We start from the raw sequence: 23,725 nt of genomic DNA on the forward strand, positions 1-23,725 counted from the left end.
GCTCTCACTAAACTTACAGTAAAACTGAAAATAGATTTGAGTAGAGCTCACCATCTATAATTTGACAGGTTGATCGACTCCTAATTTTCATTTTGAAGCAAGTTATTCAAAGGCCCGCTCACGGCCCGGACAAGGCCCGGTTGCAAGTATGGTAGTTGTGGAGGAGAGTGGTGGCATTCCACTGTCGGCTCCCTCGATTCGCAGCTGAAATCAACCTTTTCCAGTCACAATAAGTACAGTAACCTACCGTAATCTTCTCCCCAGCGAATGCATCAAGAGGCCTTGCCAAAGTGATCAATCCACTCTCAGCATTCACATTGAAATGGGCTTCCAGACCACCTGCAGACAGCAGACGGTACCGGATACGGTTGTTTGTATCCTGAAAATGGGTAAGATGAAATATTGAAAAAGAATTTGAAAATTGAGAGAGGATTTAATGATGAAACAGTGAAATATTTTTTTACTGTTTCGGAAATTAGGTAATTGTTGTGAATACTATCACAGGTAGTCCTGGTTGCTTTTTACTCACAAAACAATCATCACAACGATTACCTGATTTTTAGAGCTTCAATGGTTATTCTATTAAAAATATGAACAAAAAAGTACTGTTTCTAAAGTTTCAGAAATATCAATGAAGTTTCAATCTGTCATTGGAAGCTCTGCAAGTTTTCGAGTTTCTTATTTTTTTGTGGAATGAAGTTTTCAAAAAAATAAGCGTTTTGTTTCAAATCTTACTTGACTTTTACACCAACAATCCCTGTTCCGGATGTTATATGAACGTGCATAAGGAATTTATAAGATAATAAAACTCCTGTCTAACTTCTTAAACAATTCAGGTAAAGATGGATAAAATGAAAACATTTTAACTTTACACTGATGGAAGTAGTAGAGTTAGATTAGTAGAATGACCAATTAGTTAATTCGATTTTTTCAGCTTTTCGGCTTTAAGTTGAAAAAATTAATATGTGATTAAAATGCTCGGTTTCATAGCTTTATAAAAACAAATTCTTGTGAGTTCGTTTTACTTGAGAAATCTTGTCCATAAAACAATGAAATAAATAATTTAAAATATGAGGAGAGAACTTGGAAACTTACATTTAACTCCTTTTTAATATTTAAAATTACGAATTTTACAGTTTCAATAATGTTAACAAGTGTGATAGATTTTTTTTTGAATTATGGATTTTTCCGCATACTTAAAAATGCTCACAAGTGCAGCCATACAACAAAATTATGCGGATTCAAATAAAATTTGAAGTCGGGTTTCAGAACAATTAGTAATGTGCAGAATATACACTGGACAAATAAGGTTTGTACAAAATAAATCCCTCTAATTACTAATACTTATTCAACAGGTATGTGAATTCATCTAAAAAACTACGAAAATTTGTTGGAAATATTGAGAAAACCAAGAATTGAACAAATCCGAGAGGACTACACGGCTGCGCGGAAAAACTCTTCCACTAAGGTTTGTTTAGAGTCAGGAAAACGGGAATTGTGGCGTTCAGAGCAATTTTTAGCATATACTCCAATTGTTGAGGAGGTTTATAGGGTTGGTGAACCCAAACCAACTCAAGAAGTGAAAGGTACAGTAACTTAGAAAGCAAGACAAAGAGGAATAGATTAAAACGGTTTATTAAAGTTATTCTCAAGAAGATAGATACCTTTGCCTGGCGACGAAGAACGCACGGTTCCAGTGGAGGAAGTACAAAAATGTTTGAAGTTTCTTCCAGATTTTGTTGCCAATGGTTATCAAGAGCGCTTTCTATGAGCAAATGTTGAGCTCGGCATCTGAATTTACTTTGAGGTTGCTGTGGTTTTCGGCCATTTTCTGATTTTCCAATTGGTTACGATACATTTCTCTGTTTCAGGAACTCTTGAAAAGCAAATTTGTATTATTAGCTCAATACGTTCTGTTTCTTATTCTGAATGCAGTCTATACTCGAGTGATAATCAGAAAAAAATAAATGTTTCAGAATAAAATTATAAGTTAATCAAATACGCATTAAAACCAATTGTATCGCAATCGGAACGCATTTTTAAGAGAATTTTTTATATTTCAATTAATAAAATTATTCAAATAAACTTCATACATTAATAAATAAATACACCGTTTCAATCAATATGTATACATATTAAAAATCTTTTAAAGTTTAATGATAAAAAGTATAAATAAAATAATAAATATTAAATAATTGTCACTGAAACGGCGGTGGACAAATCACTGGCAAATTGGAGAGAGGATTGGGTGGAGAAGTTATAGAATTTCAGAAAAAAGAAAGAATTGAGCACCTATGTTTGGTTCACAAGGAGAGAAAATTGAGCGGAAAAATGCTGAAACGAAAGAAAAAATGGGAGAAGAAAAAGGGGGGAAACAAATGAGATTCTGTGGGATGAAAGAAAATGAGAAATAGAAAAAGGACAAAGTTACAGTATACTTTTGTGTTGATTCGGATGAGTACGCTGATGATAGTCGGGTGTTGGAATCACGATTGCCTGTATACGTCTGAAAAATAGAGAACTTATAGTTAGAGATGGTGATGTCATGAAACAGAGAATCCAAATATATGGAGTAGTAAGAGAAAGCAAAGATTAGAAGTGCCAGAAATGTGAGCGAATTGAATTGAAAAAAGGTTGAACTATTTGGAGAAACGCTTGAAACGGTAAGTTTTGGAAATTTAGAAGGCTGTGGAGAAAGCTGTGGAGAACTATGATAACTATGATAAAATTGAAGAGTAGATTTTGAGATGTTTTGAAACAGTAATGTTTTCTATTAGCATTACAAACGTCTAACTCTAACGAAACGAAAGAAAATTGCGTGCATTTCTCAAAAAGATTTCGGTGGAGCGCAGTTGTAAGAGCTGTGCTGAGCTAATAAATCATAATAAGAGTAACCGGGTCCTTGAATTTGAAGTCTAATAGTCAAAAGACGTCAAAACATGAAAAGTGCTTTTTGAATCAGTAGAAGTTACCCAAGCATAAAATAAATATCCCTGTTGCAAGACTTTTAAATCATAATGAAGATGACATGACCCATATTATTATCGCGTTATTGTTTGATAGTTGTGAATAAGACTGTTAATTTAAAATCAGATTCCCACTGAGCTCAACTTTTGAAGTCAAATCGTAATTTAAAAGAAAGAAACGTGGAAGTTGCAGATATCTGAATATTCAAGTTTGCTGTTTCACAATATTCAAAAATTGAAGTTTTAATAAATTTCGAAATTCGTATCTGATTTTTTCCTGTTTTAATAACTTTTCATTATGAAGACAATTAGATGGCTAACCTTGATTTGATTAACAGTGTTGTTTCCAAATCAACTTATCTGACACTAAATAATTTCCCTGTTTCAGAAATCCAATTTTACTTTATTATGTAACAATTCCACATTGTCGTTCTGTTATCGATTGTTGTGTTGATAATTTATTGGTTTTTTACAGTAAAAACTATCGAATGAGATTTCATGTTGGGCTAATAGGTGTCTGATAAAACAGAAAAAAATTGAAAGCTCAACAATTAACAGAACTGTTCCTTGAAATTCACATTAACATTTCTCAATTTTCAGTAAATCAGTGTCTCATAGTCGGTGAGATCTTAAAATATTAAAGCGGCCATTTCTTTTATTAAACTAAAAGTTTACTAATTCAAAAAAAGCTGTTCCGCATGTACTGTCAAATAGTGTCGGAAAATTTTAAAATGGAACAGTTGAAACAGGAAGTGTTGGGGTTTAATATATTCAACTATCCCAACAAAATCTGAATTCAATTACGGAACTAGATTACTTTGAGAAGAAAACAATAGCAATAAAATTTAAAATTTTCTGTTTCCCAGAGTTTTCATCAAAAACACTAACTGTACTAACTGCGTACTACTGTAAGGCGTTTCTGGAATTCGAAGTAGGAATGAGACCTAAGGGTCCTTGAAAAAAATAATAAGAGTAACCGGGTTCTTGAAAATTGAAGTCTAATAGCAAACACTGAGGGTCTTCCAGCAAACACTGAATTCAATTACGCAACTAGATTACTTTCTGAAGAAAACAGTTGCATTAGAATTGTCATCATTGTGATGTACACAGATCATCGTCTATCAATGTAATTTGACCAGTCGGTTAACGCAGCCTAACGGCTGCTCAACCTCCTTCTCTACACCACCCTTCTGGGTGTTACAGCGCCTGCGGCGCTTCTTAAATGGTTCAAACTATCAAAGTCTCAGAATTTTCTCCTTCTCCTGGATTGTATTAATTTTCTTCACTTGTCGGTAGTTTTTGTTAGCTAAACAGCCCGTTCCGGTAGAGAACAATTAAAACATCTCTGCATTTCTGATACGATTTCGACAAATTTACTCGGTGACTTTTCTATCCTGAGGAAAAAAGGATTTCAATATGAGCAGTTTTCAATTCACTAATCGAAACTGTGTTCATTTTTTCTGCTTTTTCTAACATACTATTTCAAAAGAACAGGAACTTTTAACTCTCCGTTCTCCCTCCTCAAGAGGCGAGTCATCTTTCAAATATTAATGTCAAACTTCGGCGACAATGCTGTCTCCCTTCTCTGAATATGGCAGACTGAGACCATGTTTTAACAAATCCTCATCCTAGAAATTATTACCTTTTGAAGGTAACTGATCAACGACAAAGTTACTTATTCACAAATCACCACCACTTTTTGAGTAGTGTTTTTTCATTCAATTTATTTCTATTAAGCTTCTGACTGTTGAACTTCTTTAATGATGGAGACATCCGAAGTCTCAGAATGAATCGTACTAAACACAGCAAATGACTTTTTTGGCTTCAGACTGAGAAAGCCTTACCAACTCTTTTACTGAAGCTTAGAAATTTGGAAATTTTTCTATTCACATCTTTAAAAAATTAACCTAAAGTACTACTTTTAAGTTTTTGACTGATCGGCAGTCATGCCGCCTCCCTCCCCAAAATCTTTCAAGATTGTTTCTCATATCCACGGAAATCTTCTCTTCAGTCTGGTTTGATCTGAACTGTTCTGCTTTCTGATTTTTTTTCTCTAAAAGACTTCAAAGCTATTCTACATATTTCTAAGTGTGAAAGTTAGACAGCCGGTAAAAATGGAGTACAGTAATGGCCATAAATCGAACAACTTTGACCGTTTTTCAGTTAAAAATGTCCAACTTTGAAAGGGTGTCAAGAAAAGAGATTCTATTCCAGTTTAGATGTCTTTTGAAAACTCGAACGTCCCTTAAAACACTTAAACGTTCTTTAAAACACTTAGACGTCCCTCAAAACATTTAAACGTTCTTTGGGGTCCCAAAAATGCTCAGAAATGTCTAGACGTCCCAAAACCGTTCAGATGTCCCTTGAAATCCCAAACTTTTATTTAACCGTCGTTCAAAAAATATTTGGACGTCCCTTAAACTTTCAAAACCAAGAGCTTGCTGTGACACCTGCAAGTAGTGATTGCCTAAAAACAAAAACGTCCTTGAATCTTGACATGATAATGGCTCAGCACCCGGGAAGTAGTGGATTCCTTAACACAGAGACATCCAGCATCTAGCTTAAAGTTATGGAAAAAAGTGCAAGCAAGCATCAGTGTGTCTATGTTTTAAGGAAGCCACGTCTAAACATTTTATGGAACTTTTAAACGTTTTTTGGGACAACTAAATGTTTTTTGGGACGTTTGAACACTTGAAAAGAAGTCTTAACTTTCGGAAAAAATTTAGGGCATGACAGGGCGTTTAAGTGTTTTAAGGGACGTCTTAGTGTTTCATGGAACGTTCGAGTTTTCAAAGGATATCTAACCTGGAATAGAACCAAAAAAATTGTTTAAACCCACGCATTTTTCCTGACAATTTGAAGAAATGAATTCATATGAAGAATGAAAAAGTTCTATAACTATTTTCCCCGTGAACTCCTATTTCCCTATTACGGAAATGAAAGCCACTGAAAGGCTTGAAAACCACTTTTTTTCACGTAGTGACCTAATTTAGAACTATTTTAACTAAAAAAATAGACGGGCATCATCCGGGACAAATTTCCAATCGATCTGTGTAAATTTCATTGAAAACGGTTCAGTACAGAAGGCGCTAGAGTCGGCGACAAACGGACAGACAGACAGATCTGCTGAATATTATTAGTAAAGATTTGATAAGAGGAAAACATGAAATAGTAAAATGAATAAACTTTTGGATGTAAATTTTCTGTAAAACTTTAGAATTTTTGAGATTTCAAAGAGTTTGCTTTACTGTTTCACGGATTTTGCATTACATTTTGGAGATTCATCGTTGTTGGTTAAAGGTCATTGACGAATCGTACTATTTCAAGCTTTATCTTTTACATACTTAACTCCACCCTCAATTAATATTTGTAGTCCAAAATCTTAACTACAGTACCCTTTAATGAAACTGAAACAATGTAATAAAGCCATGCAAAACAGAGAAGCGCCAGTCACGTCTCGTCAAGAAACCAATTGGATTAGAAAACGAAAAGAAGCATTAGAACCGAAAAGCGTTTTGATATAGATATCTTACTTGTTGTTCGCGGTAAATTCGTCGGAAGAATTACTCGACTGAAAATTATATTTACGAAAGAAAGTTTCGAATTAAAAAAAGGGCTGAAAAAAAAGATAAGAATGGCACTCACTTCGTAACCGGATCCAGTCGTCCTGATGGATTAATTGCGTACATTGATTCTTCTATGCTGAAATTAAGGAACTATTTGAAAATGGGAAAAGGAAATCAATTTTTTAATCAGTTTCATAGCTTTATGAAACAGGAAAGTTTTGAAGAACTTATTAGCGCGGCACGTATCTTACAACCGCGCTCTACCGAAACCGAAGAAAATCGTGTGCGAAATTGAGAGACTCAGAGAAAATGAGACATTTTTCAAGGGCATTTCGGTGGAGCGCAGTTGTAAGAACTGCGTCCACCGAGTAGCCATATAATTTATGTCCAGCTTGAAAAGCGCCCATGTTATACTTCAAATTTTGCTGAAAAAAGATGAAAACAAGGTTTTAAATCAGAAACCACTTTGTTACAACAAACAACTTTTTCAAGAATTAGAAAATTTTCACAGTTTTTCGAAACAGGAAAGTTTTGAAAATTTTCATAAATTTTACTTTAATTCAACTTGAAAACCTCGTTTTTAGCTTCAAAACGCGATGAAAGTGGATCAGAACAGTCGAATGTTTGGCGAGAGACACAGAGAAGCTAGACATTCTCGTTTCTCTGCGCCCTCTCACTCTCTCCTCCTGAACTTTGAATAATCATAACTACACTCAAACCTTCTCGTTTTTTCATTGATTTTTCTCCCTACACTCACCTAAAATCTCCTTCGTAAGCCGTACTCTGTGCAGGCCTATATCCATATGTTCTATAACTCTGATTTCCTCCTCCTCCACCCCCTCCTCCATTCATCTGTGGTCCCCCAGGTCCTCCGAATCCAGGACCTCCAAATTGTGGCCCCCCACCACCCATTCTCTGATGTGCTGGCACTCCAATCGATCCACTCTTCATTGTCAAATCCTCATCAGAAATCAACATATTCACATTTTGTGTCTCATAATCATACTCTGTTCGTGGATCCATTCCCATTGTTGGATGATAGATTGGACCCAACTTCTGAGGGTATGAGTGGGAAAAGTTGGATGCATTCCGTTGCGCCGTCTTGTATCGATTCCAGAAGACACAAATGGCACAGATTCCAATTATAGCTCCGAGAGCAACGGTGACAGCAAGTATGATCAAAAGAATGTTGGATGTCTTCCAGTTGGTTGACAGAATCCCTCCATTCGACAGATTTCCTTCTTCGCCGGCCTGTAACAAATCGATTTCTTAAACTAAATGGAAAAAACAATACTCACATCCTCTGAAATTCTTTCCAGTCTGAACCATGGCTGCACTTTTCCAGCAATCAATTGAACATTCGACGTCTCGAATAACTTTCGAATGTCTTGTTTCTTGCAAATCTTCTTTGTTGTGGGGTTCACTGCGTACCAGTAGATGTCCGTTCGGATCTGGAAGTTTTTTGATTTCCAGAAAATTTGAAACATTTTTTCAAAAATATCAATTGCTTCATAGGAAACTTAAAGTTTATAAGATTTGACCCTGGAGTTCCCTGTAGTGTAGGATTTCCTCCTTTTAGAGCTATGTGAAAACTGAAAGTAAACAAAATATTTCAGATAAAAATTCACTGTTTCACAAATTCTTTGAGATCTATAGTAGTTGTTTGTAATTGATAGTTTCGTTAATTGTAAGAGATATCCAATCAAAAACATGTTAGTTAACCAAATATTTTACTGTTTCATCATATTTTTTAAAGATTCTTAGAAAGAAAACACAACGGTAAATTGATGAATATAATGTTTTCCTAAATTTCCAAAAATCCCTTCTTTTAAGATGAAATAGTCATTAACGTATCGTTTAATACTTGAAAAATCATTCCCACTACGCCAAACAGGTGCACTTCAAACAAACTATTCTGTTACCGAAAGTTGTGAAAAAATCGAAGCAGTGAATGTTTCAAAAACACCTGTTTTAATTAATTTGTCAACGGCAGTTCCATTAACAGAACGTGTTCAAAAGAACTTTACAAAAACTGTGAAACAGTACAAAACTATAACTTTCTATAAACAAATTTCTGTTTCAAAAAAGTTGTTTATTTTTCTAAATAAAACTATGCAATCACTCCCGGAATCATACAAAGAACATTTGAAATATGCATCCAAAAATATTAACTTTCTCGAAACCAGTTTATAAAAAAATGTTATAAAAAACTCACGATCAAAAAAAAAGATTCCACTTACAAAACAAGTTCATAAGAACTTTCCAAGACATTGAAACGGTAAAAAATTATAACTTTCTATAAACATTTTCTGTTTCAAAAATTTTGTTTTTTTTTCTAAATAAAACTATGGAATCACTCTCTGAAGCATAGAAAGAACATTTGAAACGTGAATCCGAAAATTATCGACAGTTTCATAAGGGACGAATATTTTAAGAGATATGACCCTGGAGTTTTCAAAATAGTTTACGATTTCCTCCTTTAAAAAAAATTCATGTAAAAAATTGGAACCGGGACAAAAAATTTCAGATAAAATTTTACTGTTTCACAATTGTTTTCAAATCTACCGTAATTGTTCGTAATTGATAAATTGGTAATCGAGATATCAAATCAAAAAATATGTTATAACTTTCTATAAATATGTTCTGTTTCAAAAATGTTGTTTATTTTTCTTAATAAAGCCTTGCAATCACTCTTGGAAACACCTACACTGAAAAACAATATCTGAAAAATTTGGTTTTTAAGCCGAGACACATAACTTTTAAGTGAGCTACAAGCATTTGAACATTTTGAATGATGCACCATTTCACCTCCCAAACCAAAACTTTTCGACCCCTGAACACTCACCTGATTTTCAATAGCAGTGTGCTCAATCATCTTCTCAATTGTCAATAAATTACAGCTTCCAGTGAATTGCCTAATCGATTTCACCAGATCTTTCTCATGTTTCTTCAACTGTTGTGGGTTTAATCCATAGATAATCATTTTGAATCTATTGGTCGACCCGATTACATTCACAACAACATCTGCCTTCGAGCACAACTGCTGACCGGATATTGGCGAGTCACAAGCGGATACCTTGAAATAAATTATTTGAATTTTGAAATACTATTCAGGTAGAATTACTTACTCTAAACTCGAAAAATTGAAGACGATTTCTGCTTAAAATAGTTGACATGCTCTGTTTCGTACTGATTTCACCGAATGGAGAAATTGAAAAGTATTTGGAATGGGCGGAGAGTGGATCCAATGCATAGTTCACGAGACTACTGTTTCCGAGATCTGCGTCTTCAGCCTAAAATTTTTATTAGAAGTTACTGCCATTCAATGAATTACTATCACAAAAAGTTTTCTAAAAACTAATATTATTATTGAAACAGTAACACTTACCTTCACTGTTAGCACTCTTGTGAACGCATTGGCCACCGAGGAAACTGCTCCGAAGTAAGTGGTCAATCCGAGATCCGAATCATAAACGAATCTAGGCACATTGTCATTCACATCCAGTACAGTAATCGAGACAAGCGCATAGTCGGTTTGAGTTCCAGCGGTTACGGTCACATTTAGGAGGTATCTGTAAAAAGGATCGAATTGAAGGGGGGAAAACGATAGGGTGTATGCATTTATTTTGAAAACACAATATTTTATTCGTAACGTTTTTTTGAAGCAATACTAACTAAGGAAGGTCATGGAGTCAGCTTGGAGTTGTAGGACGTGACATATATTATTGGAAAGCTGAGAAAACGCTGATTCCAGACGTATATTCAGTTTTTGTTCTTGAGGTTTGGTGTTCGAGAAAAAGAAAAGAAGGTCAACGTTCGGAAAAATGAAAAATTATCGGTTTTCTGTTTTCATTCCCTGAAAATCGTCATTTTGGTCTGCTAGTTCCAATTTTGTAGTTTGTAGTGAGCTAGCAGACCAAATGGGTGTGCTGGTTCGACTACAAACTACTGTCTTTGAGCTAGCAGACCAATATAGGTTTTGCGTTGCGTTTTGAAATAAAACTGGATATGCTGAAAAACGATGCCTAGATAAATTAAGACGCTGGGAATCTGAAAATTTGAAAATTTAGGAAAAACTTCTGTTTTACAGTTTCGACACCAAAAATCGTTGAGAATTTTATTTTTCTCGAATACCAGGTTTCGCGGGCAAAAACTAAAGATATTTTTGGAATCAACCTTTTTTCAGCTTTCCAATTATATAAGTCACGTCCCATAGATCAAAACTGACTCCATGACCTTGGCTAGTAAATTTAGAAAATGTAAAATCATCACTCATTCAACGATTAAAAAATGTCGTGAATTTTTAATAGACCTTTTTGAAACAGAACATTTAAATTTTCAAATTTGAAAATAAAACAATGCGATAATTAATTGTAATATTCGGTAAAGTCTCTCTTTTCTTTTTTGAAACAGTAAAATAAAAAAACTCACCTCTCAACAGTCTCCCTATCCAACTCCATCTGCGTTCTCAGCTCACAATTTCCATCATTTCCAGCAGTGACTCCGAATGCTCCACGATAGTTTCCAGATACAATATTACAGATGATAAATCTGGTATCCGTTGGTTTATTCATCACTGACAGTACTTGAACCAAGTGAGGTGGACGGACAGCTTCAGATACAGATGCTCTGAAAAAATTATAATTTTAATTGGAGTAATAGTTTTTTTAAACTCACGTATAATTTCTCAAACTGAACTGCAATTCTCCCTCGTTCGGTGTATTCGAGACAGGCGAGGCGTCAGGAATCAAGTGAGATGACGTGGCAACCACGTTGATGAGTACTGTAGTTGTGGAGGAGAGTGGTGGCATTCCACTGTCGGCTCCCTCGATTCGCAGCTGAAATTCGGAGCTCATTTCTATTTTTCCAGTCAATACAGTAACCTACCGTAATCTTCTCCCCGGCGAATGCATCAATAGGCCTTGCCAAAGTGATCAATCCACTCTCAGCATTCACATTGAAATGGGCTTCCAGACCACCTGCAGACAGGAGACGGTACCGGATACGGTTGTTTGGATCCTGAATATGGGAGTGATGAAATATTGAAAAATAATTTGAAAATTGAGAAAAGATTTAGTGATGAAACAGAAAAATTTTTAGTTGCTGTTTCGGTAATTGTATTATTGTTGTGAATACTGTCAGAGGAAGTCCTGATTGCCAGTACAGCATTTACCTGATTTCTGGATATTCAATGGTTATTCTACTCAAAAATGAACAAAAAAGTACTGTCTCTCCAGTTTAAGAAATATCAATGAAGGTTCGATCTGTTATTAGTAGCTTCATCTGTTTTGTTATTTTTGTGAAATGAAGTTTCCTGTTTCAATTAAAAAATGATTGTTTTGTTTCAAAATTTTCTTGAAGTTTTATGGGAAACATCTCTGTTTCAGATGTTTAATGAATGGCATAAGGAATTTTATACATAATAACACTAACTTCGGACATTTTGTAAATAATTCAATTCAGCTAGTTAATTAACTTGATTTTTTCAGCTTTTCGGTTTCAGAAATGTTCGGTTTCAAGTTTAGATAAGACGAAAACCACAAACTTTTTGGAATTAGTGAACTATGTCTAAAGGAAATACTAATTAATTAATTGGCTTTACGATTTTAAGTATAAAAAAATTGATAATTAAAACGTACTGTTTCATAACTTTTAAAAACAAATTCTTGTGAGTTTGTTTCACTTGAACGAACTTTTAAAATGAAGAAACTTAGAAACTTACATTTAGCTTTTTTTAGACATTAAAATAATTAATTTTACTGTTTGGTAAAATAATGTTATTAACTGAGCTAGAATTTTTTGAATTATTGACTTTTCTGCTTTTCATATTACCCATTCACCGGTGGCTGACCTTCAAACAAAATTTGAAATAGTTTACAGAAAAGTTTTTAATGTGCAAAAAATACACTGTACAAGTAAGGTTTTAACAAAATAAATCAAGATGTGTTAATCCTCAAACCTAACTACTCCTACTGTTTCAACATTCATATGAATTTTTTTTTCATAAAAATATTATTCACAGTTTGAATGTTTTCAGTTTTGAAACCTCACAAACCAATGTGTTTCCCCAAACTCACATCTCCATCCTGATTATTTTTTATTTAATTTTTACACTGATGTAACTAGTAAATTCTTCGTTTCAATTAGTTTGATTTTTTCAGCTTCTCAGGTTCAGGTTTAAGAAATTAATAACAAAAATGTTCTGTTTCATTATTTTTCTAAAGTAAATACTTGTGAGTTCGTTTCACTAGAATGTAATACGTTTTTTTAATTGAAAACTTAGAAACTTTGATTTAGTTCTTTTTTTAATATTAAAATTACGAATTTTACTTTCAATAACGTTAGTCAAATATAACTTTTTTGGATTATTAAGTTAATCAACAAAATAATGCTGTTTCAAAAAAAATTTGAAGTTAGGTTTCAGAAAAACTAGTAATCCAAAGAGGAGACATCCCTTTAACATGCTTATTACAAAAATTATGAATGGTATGAGCAATTTTATAGATAATAAAACTCTTGCCAAATTTCTGACGTTTTCTAAACAATTCAGTTAATTAATTAGTTTGATTTTTTCAGCTTCTCAGTTTCAGGTTTAAGAAATTAATTACAAAAATTTTCTGTTTCATAACTTTTTTAAAACAAATTCTTGTAAGTTCGCTTTGCTTTAGCTACCACAAAAAGCAAAACTATTATTTTTTTAATGAGGAGAAACTTAGATACTTACATTCAATTTCTTTTTCAATATTTAAAATTCCGAGTTTTACTGTTTCAATAATGTTATTAAGTGAGATAGAATTATTTGAATTATTGGATAACGCGAAAATACAATCAATTTTCACTATACTACCCATTTTCCGATGGCTCCGTGCTCGCGCAAAGTTCGACCCGGGGTGTGGTAGAGAGGCGCCGTAAATAGAAATTCCGCAACAAGAAACACACCGCATCCCAGGACCGAACCTTGAGAGCCACTGACGAAATGGGTAACACAACAAAATTATGCGGTTTCAAACAAAATTTAAAAATCAATGATCAGAAAAATTATTAATCGGCAGAACAAACAGCCATGGTTTTTACGAAATAAATTCTGCTGAGTGAACACCTAAAACCTAATTGCTTCTCTACTGTTTCAACATTCATGTGAATTCATCTTTAGTTCCATACAAATATTGACTCGATCACATCTAAAATTCACAGTTCCAATGCGTTTCCCCCAAACTCACATCTCTATCCTGATCAAATGCATTAACTTGTCCCACAATAGTTCCCGGAAGAGTGTCTTCCTTAACATCGAATTCATATGATCCACTTTCAAAGTTTGGAATCCAATCGTTCTTATCAGCGACGTTAATTGTAATGCTAACGAAATGAGCGAGTTTTGGATCCACTTCCATTGTTTGGGCCTGGACAAAAATAAATAAATAAAATGAAAAAATAAGAAAATAAACCTCCGAAGTGGAAACTTGAATAGTGGCAGTCGAGTTGGCTTCTGCATCCAATGCTCTCAATAAATTAATAGATCCAGAATAAGAAGATACAGAGAAAAGACTGGGATCTCCCTTATGAAGAACGTATGTAATCGTTCCAGACAACCCATCTGGATACGTGGCATGGGCTTTCGTAATCTCTACTTGTGACTCATTTTCATCGATTTGTACTGTGATTTGAGATGGTTTGAAGACTGGAGCAAGTCGTTTTTGAGCTGGTTGAGGAGGCGGAGCTTGAGTGACTGGTGGAGCCATTTTTGTTGTTGGGTGGGATGGAAGTTCCTGGAACAAAGAGTATGATGAGAGGGAATGAGAGAGAAGAAGTAGATCAAGCACAAGGCAGAAAATGGGAATGATGCAAATGCGCTCTATTGGAGTGTATTTTTTGTGATAAGAGATAAGAGAGCACAGAGAAACAAGAGTTTCTGGCTTCTCTGCGTCTCTTACTAACCTTACAGTTTGAGAAGAAAGTTGAGCTAAGTTTTGTAAAGAAAAAAGTTCAAAATTATGAGAAATATTATGTTTCAATCATTACAAAAATTGCCGGATCTGTTTGAATACTTATTAACAAGCGCAACGTCTCGAGCAAATTATTAATTCACAGAAAGTATGATTACCATCAAAATGAGCCAAAAGATGAGCCAAAAACCATCCAAAATGTGGGATTTCCACGAATTTATGATCTTTCAAAAATAGAGGGTGAGAGATGAGAGATCGCAGAGAAACAAGAGTGTCTAGCTTCTCTGCGTCTCTAACCTTACTTGAAAAACTTGTTGTAAATAGGTTTTCTGAACATTTTGAAAATGAATTGAGATGGTTTCAGTTATTTTGAAAAGTGAAAAAAAAACTTTTTCTTAAACAAAATATTCCGTTTCAACCGTTACGAAAATTACCGAATCTGTTTGAACACTAATAGACAAGCCATAATCTCCAACAAGTTATTGATTTACAGAAACGTTGATTACTTTCAAAATGAACCAAAAATCAGCTCAAAATGAGGGATTTCAACAAATTTATGACCTTTCAAAACTAGAGGGTGAAAGATAAGAGAGCGCAGAGAAACGAGAGTGTCTGGCTTCTCTGCGTCTCTTATCAAATATGAAACTACAGGTTTTCTGAATAGTATGAGAAGAAAGTTGGCATGGTTTAAATTATTCTGAAAAATGAAAAAAAAAACTGTTTTTTCTTAAACAAAATTTTCTGTTTCAACCGTTATGAAAATTGCTGGATCCGCTTGAACACTAATTGGCAAGAGCAAAGTGTCTAATTAATTTTTAATTGAAAAAAAAACGTTGATAACCTTCAAAGTGGCTCAAAACGTGGGATCTCAGCGAATTTTTGATCTTTCAAGAATAGAGGGTGAGAGATGAGAGAGCGCAGAGAAACAAGACTGTCTGGCTTCTCTGCATCTCTCTTTCTCCAACTATCAATAGAGCGCATTTGCATTCCCTTATTTCTCAAAGACCCATTTCATGACCACCAATCTAGCAACGTCCAAGCAAATTCCAAACAAATAAATAAATGAAAAAAAAGAAATATTGTTAGTTAAAGTGCTCGAGGGGCGTAGAAGCATGCACTACCTGACTGGTGCCGAATTCCTCTTGCCACGAATTCTCGATCTCTGCATTCTCTGCATTCTCCGTGGATGGTTCTGTGTGATTCTCAGGCATTTCGGTGGTTTCCAGTGCGATATCGGGTGTTTCAGGTGCAGTTTCAGGTGCTGGTGCAGTGGATTCGGTATCTGGGGGCACTGTGCCAAACGTGTCGGTTTCAGTTGTCTCAGGGAACTCGGATATTTCAGACCAAACGCCGTGTACTTGAGTCGTGCTACTCGTGCTACTTGCCTCTTGTCCATATTCTTCCGAATAATCCGGTTGGGGTACTGTAGCCGTCGGTACGGTGGGTACCGTATCCGGATACTCTTCAGGATTCTCGGTTTCCTCTTCTTCGGTTTCCTCGTCGATCTGGAATGGATATGAACTGAGGAAAATGAGGGATGGTTTGGAATTTAAGAACTTAAAAAGGGGGAGGAACTCTGAAATTTGAAACTGAAATCGGAATTGGGACGGAGAAACTGAAAAAGCGTGAAGTTGACATAAAATAAGCGGGAAAAGAGGGAAACTAATATGGAATAATGAATCTGAAACTCTAAATAAAATTTTTGACACAACTCTGAAACAGTGAAACTAACCTGAGGATGTGGACTGAGTGTTGGGAAAGTGGGGAATTGTGGGAATTCTGGTTCCGGAGCAGACGTCTGTACAGGTGCCGGGAACGAGGAGAATATCTGTTGAGGGACCTGGTTTTTGGTGGATGGAGGCATGGTGACGGTTTGAAGGAACTCGTCTGGATTCGTGGTTTGTGGCTCTTCTTCGACGCTTGAAGTGTACTCGAATACTTCGTTCTGAAATTATTTTAATGAGAATTTTGAACATGGGATGGGCTAAGAAACTATTTACTGTTTCAACAAATTTTTGAATTTTTGAAAAAGAAACTTGAGCGTTATCATTGTTGATTAAGTGGCCTACAAAAGAAGTTCCGAATCTTATAAACGAGTTTTTCGTGCATTCAAATTTAGTAAATAAACACATCTCCCTTGTTATGTTTCTCGAGAGATTTCTCTTTCAACAATTGAAATGAATTTTGTCGAATTAATTTTAATTGCAATGGATCTCTATAGTCATCTAAACCCTGTTCATATATGTCAAGCCTGATGTTTCAGAGCTAAACATTCATTATGCAGCTTAGTGTTTTTCTACTCAAAAAACGTGTCGAATACACATAAATTAATAACAATAAAAGTTCCTGTTTCTCAAATGTTCATAAAACTTATTGAATGTTTTTTTATCAATCCGTCTAAACCCATTACTGTTTTCAACAAAAACTAAGTTGTCACAAAAGTTCTCCTGTTCCAATATTAATCAGATAGTGATTTTTACAGTTTTCGAATCTTATAGGATATGTGAAAGACAAAATGTTTCAAACTAGAAACTATCTCTTACTCACCGTCGGCGCTACCGTTGCCATAGTGATCAAAGTTCCGAATATAGAAATTTGCACTCTGGCTCTTGTTTCAAGTGATGGTTCTCCATGATCTCTTGCTACAATTGTGACATCATGCTCTCCAAAATGAGCAGCAGTAAAGTCTCCATTGACACTCAGAATTCCTTCATTGGAGATAGCGAACAGTCTGAAACAGAAATTTTAAAAAGAAGCTGTTTCCATCGGGCATAGAGCTCACTTATTGTGTGGTGGCATTATTCTCAATTCCAATCTTCCGTTATCATCAGCATCTGCATCTTCTACTCCAATCTTTCCGATGATCATATTTGCAGTCAACTGCTCGATGTCATCAATACTTAATCTTAGACGAATTGGCTGTGGATCAGTGAAAATCGGTGAGTTATCATTGACATCCATTACAGTAACCTGGGCAAGTGTCCAATATAAATGTTGATCTGGATTACGAGATCTCGTTTCCACTTGGAGAGAATACATTGCTGTCTTCTCACGGTCCAACTCGTCAGCGGTTACGATGGTGCCACTGAAAAGTTTTTCGGATATCGAAGAACTATTAAAGTGTGTATGCAGAACGCATTTAAGTAATTTCTGTAACAGTAAATTCAAAAATAAACTCACGCATCATCAATAGCGAATTTGCCTTCCTCATTGCCACCGACAATGTTGAAATACGTCAAATCTTTGGAAGACTCATCACCCAATGAAACCACAACCGTGTTAGCTGGGGTGTTCTCATTGACTTCGGTGACAAATGTTTGGATGGTTTCTTCGGATTCTGGAATTAAAATCGAAAAAAATGGAGCAAAATTGATTGAGCTTGAAGGGAGATACGAAGTTTTGAAGTTTTGGAGCTGAAGATCAGAGACGCAGAGAAGCTAGATGCCCTCTCCGTCTCAAAAATCTTTGCCGATACCAACCTGCACTAGTGACCATAGTCCCTGGAGTCGTAGCCATAGCCAATGGATTCGGCATAAAAGTTTCCATCCCTGGAAGTGGTGCCAACGAACTAAACGTGTGTTGAGATGGATCCATTGCCAGGACAATCACAATAGCCTGAGAGCTTCTGCCACCTCCATCAGTTGCTTCTATTACAACTTGATATCTCTCTCCAGGAGTCAAATGGCCAGTAGCCAGGAGCATATTGGTAGCTGGCTCGTAACGGAATTTGTCTTCGGCTCCGTTGGTTACCTGGAACAAGATTTTATAATGAGACATTTATTCTGTTTCCCGATAAAACCTGAGCAATAGCATAAGTGACTTGTCCAAATGCTCCGGAATCCACGTCCGTCGCCACCACTCTGACCACATCTCTTTCCTCTCCATTTGCAGTCGTATTCGCCATATAAATCGGTTGTTCGAATTGTGGAGAATTGTCGTTTACGTCCAAAATGTGGATTGTGATGGTGACGGGTTCACTTCGACGCGTTGGGATTGTGTTCACCTCGCGGGCTTCAACCTGGAAAAGAGAATTTTGCAGTTTCAGAGAATATATTTGGAAAACATGTGGTGTTATTTGATTGGTGGATATGGCCTTAGTTAAGCGACACTCAAAAATGGACAGGCGTGCCGATTTGGAGTGGGCGGAGCTAGTCCAAAAAACAAGTTTCTATAATTTTGAGGTGCAGTCATTTTTTGAATAACTTTTTTCGTTGTAGAGATTTTCGAAAAGTTATTTTCTGTCCGTCTTATATTAACATAAGTAAAATTTACTGTTTCATTCTTATATAAACAAATAATTCTTGTTAACATGTTTGCTGAAATTGGCTCTATTTCGAACTATGTATTTTAAGTTTGCATAGTATCGACTCTGAGTTATCACTATTATCAGTTCAGGAACACTTGCCAGAAGGTGTTAAAGACGCATCTAATTTGTTTGAAATGGTCTCAAAGCGTAAAACGTGATTTGCAGTACTTTTCTGACCTGCCAAGCTCAAAAACACGGCATTTGATCTTTTTGAGACCATTTCGCGAAACCTCCAATAAACTAGATGCACCTTCAACACCCTCGGCACGAGTTCGCAAACCGATAATACCAGCGATATGGAGCCAAGAAAAAAGCTCGTGGTGTCACATAAAATTTTAGAAAAAAAATCTGTTTCATAATTTCACTAACCTTAAAATAAAAACTACCGTTCTATTAGTCCTAGTATTTTCAAAACAACTCACATTCAACTGATAGGTCGATGGATTTGGTGGATCCGCATCAATTTTTGGTACATTCAAATACACATATCCTCTCTGGTCAACTGCGAAGATAGTTGCTCCGAGACCAGTCAGAATGTATTGATACGTGGCAGGTGGCATTCCAGGTTGCTGAAAACATTGAAAGGGTTCAGAGAGAGGATACTCAACAAAAGAGTACAATTCTTGAACTCAATATTATAATGAAACTTGAAACAGTGTATTATTTCATTGTTTCAGGTACAAAAACTTACCAAATCCTCATCATTCACCAAAATCTGCAACGATTCTGATTGACTATTTGGCGAGACCCGAACCGTCGTTCCAATTTCAGCAGTTTCAGCCAAAAAGCCCTCTGTAGACGAGACTTGAAGTACTGGAGCATGATTTGAGATGATCGGTTGATCCGATATTTGTGGGTCTTGAGTGGAAATTGAGGGGACCGATGAGGAGAAGGAAATAAGAAAAATGAGGAAAATTGAAGTGGAGGAACGTCGTCGATGCCTCATCATTCGGTCATGTGATTGTGGATGTTGATTACTGGAGAAAATAAAAATAAAATACGAGTTCAAAAATTTGATTGCGGTAACGAGGAAAAAATTGAATATGGCTTATTTCAGGAATTTTTGAAAGTGCAATACATTTTTGAAATATTGTGAAAATGAAAATCGAATAGCGAACGACATCCTAACGATAAAAATTACTCAGAGCGAATCTTTGAAACAGTGAGGAAATGTGAAATGTGAAAGATAGAAATCCAGCAACAAAAGTGAGATAAAAGGATGTTCTCAAAGTTTGGAAAAAAACTGAAACAACAAATTTTAAATTTGAGCATTCTAAAATTCAAATCCAATTTAAAAATAAACCAATAATCAGTTGACAGTTAAAAATACTCAAACAAAAACGAAAGTTGAAAAGTTGAGACACTAATTTTTATACAAAATATTTAGAACAAACATTCTGCTCTATTTTACAGAAAAATTCAGAAAATTCCGGAAAATTCTGAAATTACAATGGTAATGACGAGACCAGTACATATATATATTTGAGAGTTCTATAACTAATAGTTTTGAAACGGTAAATATGGAAAACAATTTTCAGTAGTAAAGTTCAAATTGTGAAAGAATTTGTAAGAACGTTTACAAAAAGTTTAATAATGTAAAATTTAGAAATAAGAGGATTGATAGATTTGAAGAAAAAGTCTTATACGAATTTGATAAAAGTGTGAAATTTAAGAAGTTGATCCTTTGAAACAGTAATGTTCGCAAATATTTATGATAGATGTGAAGCAAAAATCACGAAAGAATGTCTTCCAAATGCAAACATTTAGATTATAACATTTTTAGAAACAGTATTTTTCAAAACTTGTGTTAGAGGAATTCGACAAGTCAAAATGGAAGTTATGGTTATTTTAGTTGTGCAAAAATCAACTGCAAATCTAACGGAATATGTTTTTCTTATAAATTTATAAGTGTAATGGTGGAAGCGGTAAAAATTAAATGACAATTATCTCTGTGAGTTGCATAACAACTTTTATTATGTTTTAGTTTACAAATTTAACACATGAAACAGTAATTTTTTGAAATAGTGGAAATAAATTATGAAGTCACGAAACTTTGAAACCCCGACAGGACCGTTAGCTGCTTTGTTGTGAAACAGTAAATTCTTGTACTTTTGCTCCATTAATAATTAGTTACTAAACTTAAAGAATTGAAAGTTGAATTTCCAATAAATCAGTTTTACAAATTGATACTTAAATTCCAGAAAGTTCTGAAACAGTAAAACTCTCAAAATCAATCAATGAATGGGTATGTGTCACTGACAGAACGGATACAAACACTAAATGACCGCAATCAGTGAGATCGAAAGGGGGGTGAGAAGCGTGCTCAAACAAAAAGAATGCAAGTGATATAGAGGTATTTGTAGGGGTGGAATAGAAGGGGTATCAGTAACATAAGTGATCAGTCAATTGTCAGAGACATCTTAGGTTAGGTTAGAGAGGACAAGTGGTTGGTGGTCATGTTTTTGAAACAAAAGACATTGAAATCGAACGAGAGAAGCGTAGAAAAAGTTGTCAAATAGATACACTCAAAAGTGCTGACTCTCTGCTCCCCCAAAATTGTTGTTTTCTCGCTTCTCCTCTCCGCAGACGTTTTTTTCATTTACCCAAAAAGATGACCATTGTTCTCTGTCATCTCTCGTTACTCTCTCTCTCTCTCCATCCAATACGTGCGTGAGCACGGTCAAAAGGTAAATATTCGGGAGGAGCGGAGCCTAATGAGTGAAAGAAAACAAAACGATATTTTCTTAGCTTTAGCTTTTCGGAGGAGGAGGGGTCAATGGTCAATAGAAATGGGAGAGAAAAGACAAAAAAGTTTTGAAGATTAGGTTTCGAATTGACTAAATGGGTTTGAAGGAGAGAGGAGCAAGAGGAGGTATTGTTTTGAGTTGGAGGGTATGAACTATTTCTGGAGCAGACAGAATTTGGAATGGGGAAGAAAACAGGAAAGGTGATGTTACAGAATTTAAATAAAAATACCAGACTTGTCAAAAATCGGGCCGGCCCGGGCCGGGCCGAGATTTTTCCTGATTTCGGCCCGGTCGGGCCGGGCCGGGCCGGGCCGAGATTTTTCTTGACCGGGCCGGGCCGGGCCGAAATTTCTCTTGGCCCGGTCTGCCCGGATTCAAAAATGGGAACCCGTTTTTACCAAATTTTATTTGAAATTTTTAGAAAAAATAGAGTAAAAATGCTTAAATTATCATACATATTCACATTTTTCAGAAAATTTCAAAAAATTCCAAAAAAATTCAAAAACTCAAAATGTTTCAAAACGAGCCGAGCGGGCCGGGCCGGGCCGGGCCGAGATTTTTCCTGATTTCGGCCCGGCCCGGCCCGTGACAAGTCTGAAAAATACTGTTTCAACAGACAGGTTTGTAAATTTTTAAGAAAGTTAGTTTACTGTATCATTCACCTGACTGAGTTTGAGTACTGAAAGTAAACGCGCTCCACTAGACTTGGAGGCAGATTAAATTTTAATTTTCCAATTTGACCGGCATTTTCATACACAGCTTAATCGGTCACCTTTTGAGGCGATTTATGTCACCTTTTCCGCTTTTTTGGACAGTTTTTCGGCAGTTTTATATTATTTCTATTTTAAAAACTTTTGAATTTATTTTGAATTTCGCGCTAAAATTTTCGCTGATTTTAGCGGAGCGCGTTTAATTTCAGTACTCACCTCCAGACCCCGTGATCAAGCTCACTGATTATCTTTACTATTAACAAACGCAAACGGCTGTATGTTTGTCTGTCTGTCGCCGATCCTACCGCCCTTCCTACTGAACCAATTTTCTTCGAACTTGGACCAAAAGATCAGAAATTTCCACCACTCGATGCCCGTCTTTTTCTTTTTTCAAAAATATCAAATTTGACGTCTTCTGGAGACGATACCGATTTCAACAGTAAAAAGCGTTGAGAAAAGGTGTGTCCCGACAGGGTGGTAGAAAGCTCAACTGTTGACTCGGTGTTTCTTGACTGCATTCTTGAGCGCGCACGGCCGCGCGTGTTTGGTGTATCGGTCTACGTAGATGACTCTTACGCATGGGGTGATGAGTTCGTTCCCGCCAGGTCGGAAAAGTTTTTTGGTTTTTTGTTTTGATAAGAACATAGACAGGCAGTATATGAAAGTTGTAAATAACTTCGTTACAGTCTAGATTTCGTAGATCAAAAGGGCTAACAGTGATTATGTGGCTAACAGTGGCTGTAAGTGATTATCTGCGCCAATCTTTTGACACTGTTCACACCGCTACGATTCCATCATAATGGGTAATTGAGTTCCAACTTTGACGGTGTTCAAAAAATTAGAATCCCACAAAAACCGTGTCAGAAGCTGATGGTAGTTTACAATAAGACTTTTGTCCGCAGCTTCATATCAAAAACTCAAAAAAACTGTAAGTACATTTTTTGAAGAAGAGAATAGGAAATCTGAATTTCTAAAAGGGGAATTGACTTTCCGTGCGCCTTGAGAATTCTCTATAAATTTGCACCCCGATAGTTTCGATCTGCTCTAAAACTTAAATATAATACTTTAAATGGATTATATTTTTGGAGGTATAGGAAAGCATCCAAATTCCTGAGCTTCAGTAAAAACATGTTCAAACTGAGGAAAATATAGAAGAACAAATTCCAGCAAAATTATTTCGGTAAAGGTTTTTCAGTCTCAAGCCAAAAAAGACATTCCCCGTATTTAGCTCAATTAAGTCTGGGACCTCGGATGTCCAGACCATTAAAGAAGCGCCCTAGGCGCTGTTACACCCAGAAGCTTACTATTAGGAGTATACTGAATGGAAGAATACTACTCACGAAGAGATGGTGATTTGTGAATAAGGAACTTTGTCGTACCTCGGTTACCTACAAAAAAGTAATAAATTCAAAGATGAGAGATGAGAGTTTGTTAAAGCACTGTCATAGTTTTCAATACCCAGAGCAGGGAGGTGGCTTTGCCGCCGA

At 35.6% G+C, this 23,725-nt stretch overlaps 2 protein-coding genes across 2 annotated transcripts; both read right to left on the reverse strand.

Moving 5' to 3' along the window:
* Positions 1 to 102: 102 nt before the first annotated feature.
* GCK72_015203 (uncharacterized protein) lies at positions 103 to 1,858 on the reverse strand (the record flags this gene model as incomplete). Its single annotated transcript, XM_053730694.1, has 3 exons — positions 103 to 204; positions 248 to 379; positions 1,802 to 1,858. 3 exons carry the CDS (start codon positions 1,856 to 1,858, stop codon positions 103 to 105), a joined length of 291 nt encoding a protein of 96 aa, XP_053585466.1.
* A 4,749-nt stretch (positions 1,859 to 6,607) lies between these two features.
* On the reverse strand, positions 6,608 to 19,730 carry GCK72_015204 (uncharacterized protein; the record flags this gene model as incomplete). Its single annotated transcript, XM_053730695.1, has 20 exons — positions 6,608 to 6,668; positions 7,290 to 7,783; positions 7,831 to 7,983; positions 9,378 to 9,608; positions 9,661 to 9,825; positions 9,921 to 10,104; positions 10,964 to 11,161; positions 11,210 to 11,370; positions 11,420 to 11,551; positions 13,753 to 13,932; positions 13,978 to 14,298; positions 15,597 to 15,980; positions 16,208 to 16,420; positions 17,023 to 17,206; positions 17,258 to 17,560; positions 17,656 to 17,812; positions 17,955 to 18,225; positions 18,275 to 18,493; positions 19,204 to 19,350; positions 19,473 to 19,730. 20 exons carry the CDS (start codon positions 19,728 to 19,730, stop codon positions 6,608 to 6,610), a joined length of 4,416 nt encoding a protein of 1,471 aa, XP_053585467.1.
* Between the last annotated feature and the right edge of the window lie 3,995 nt (positions 19,731 to 23,725).

The sequence above is a fragment of the Caenorhabditis remanei genome, chromosome IV (genome assembly GCF_010183535.1).
Source record: "Caenorhabditis remanei strain PX506 chromosome IV, whole genome shotgun sequence".
Taxonomy (NCBI): Eukaryota; Metazoa; Nematoda; class Chromadorea; order Rhabditida; family Rhabditidae; genus Caenorhabditis; species Caenorhabditis remanei.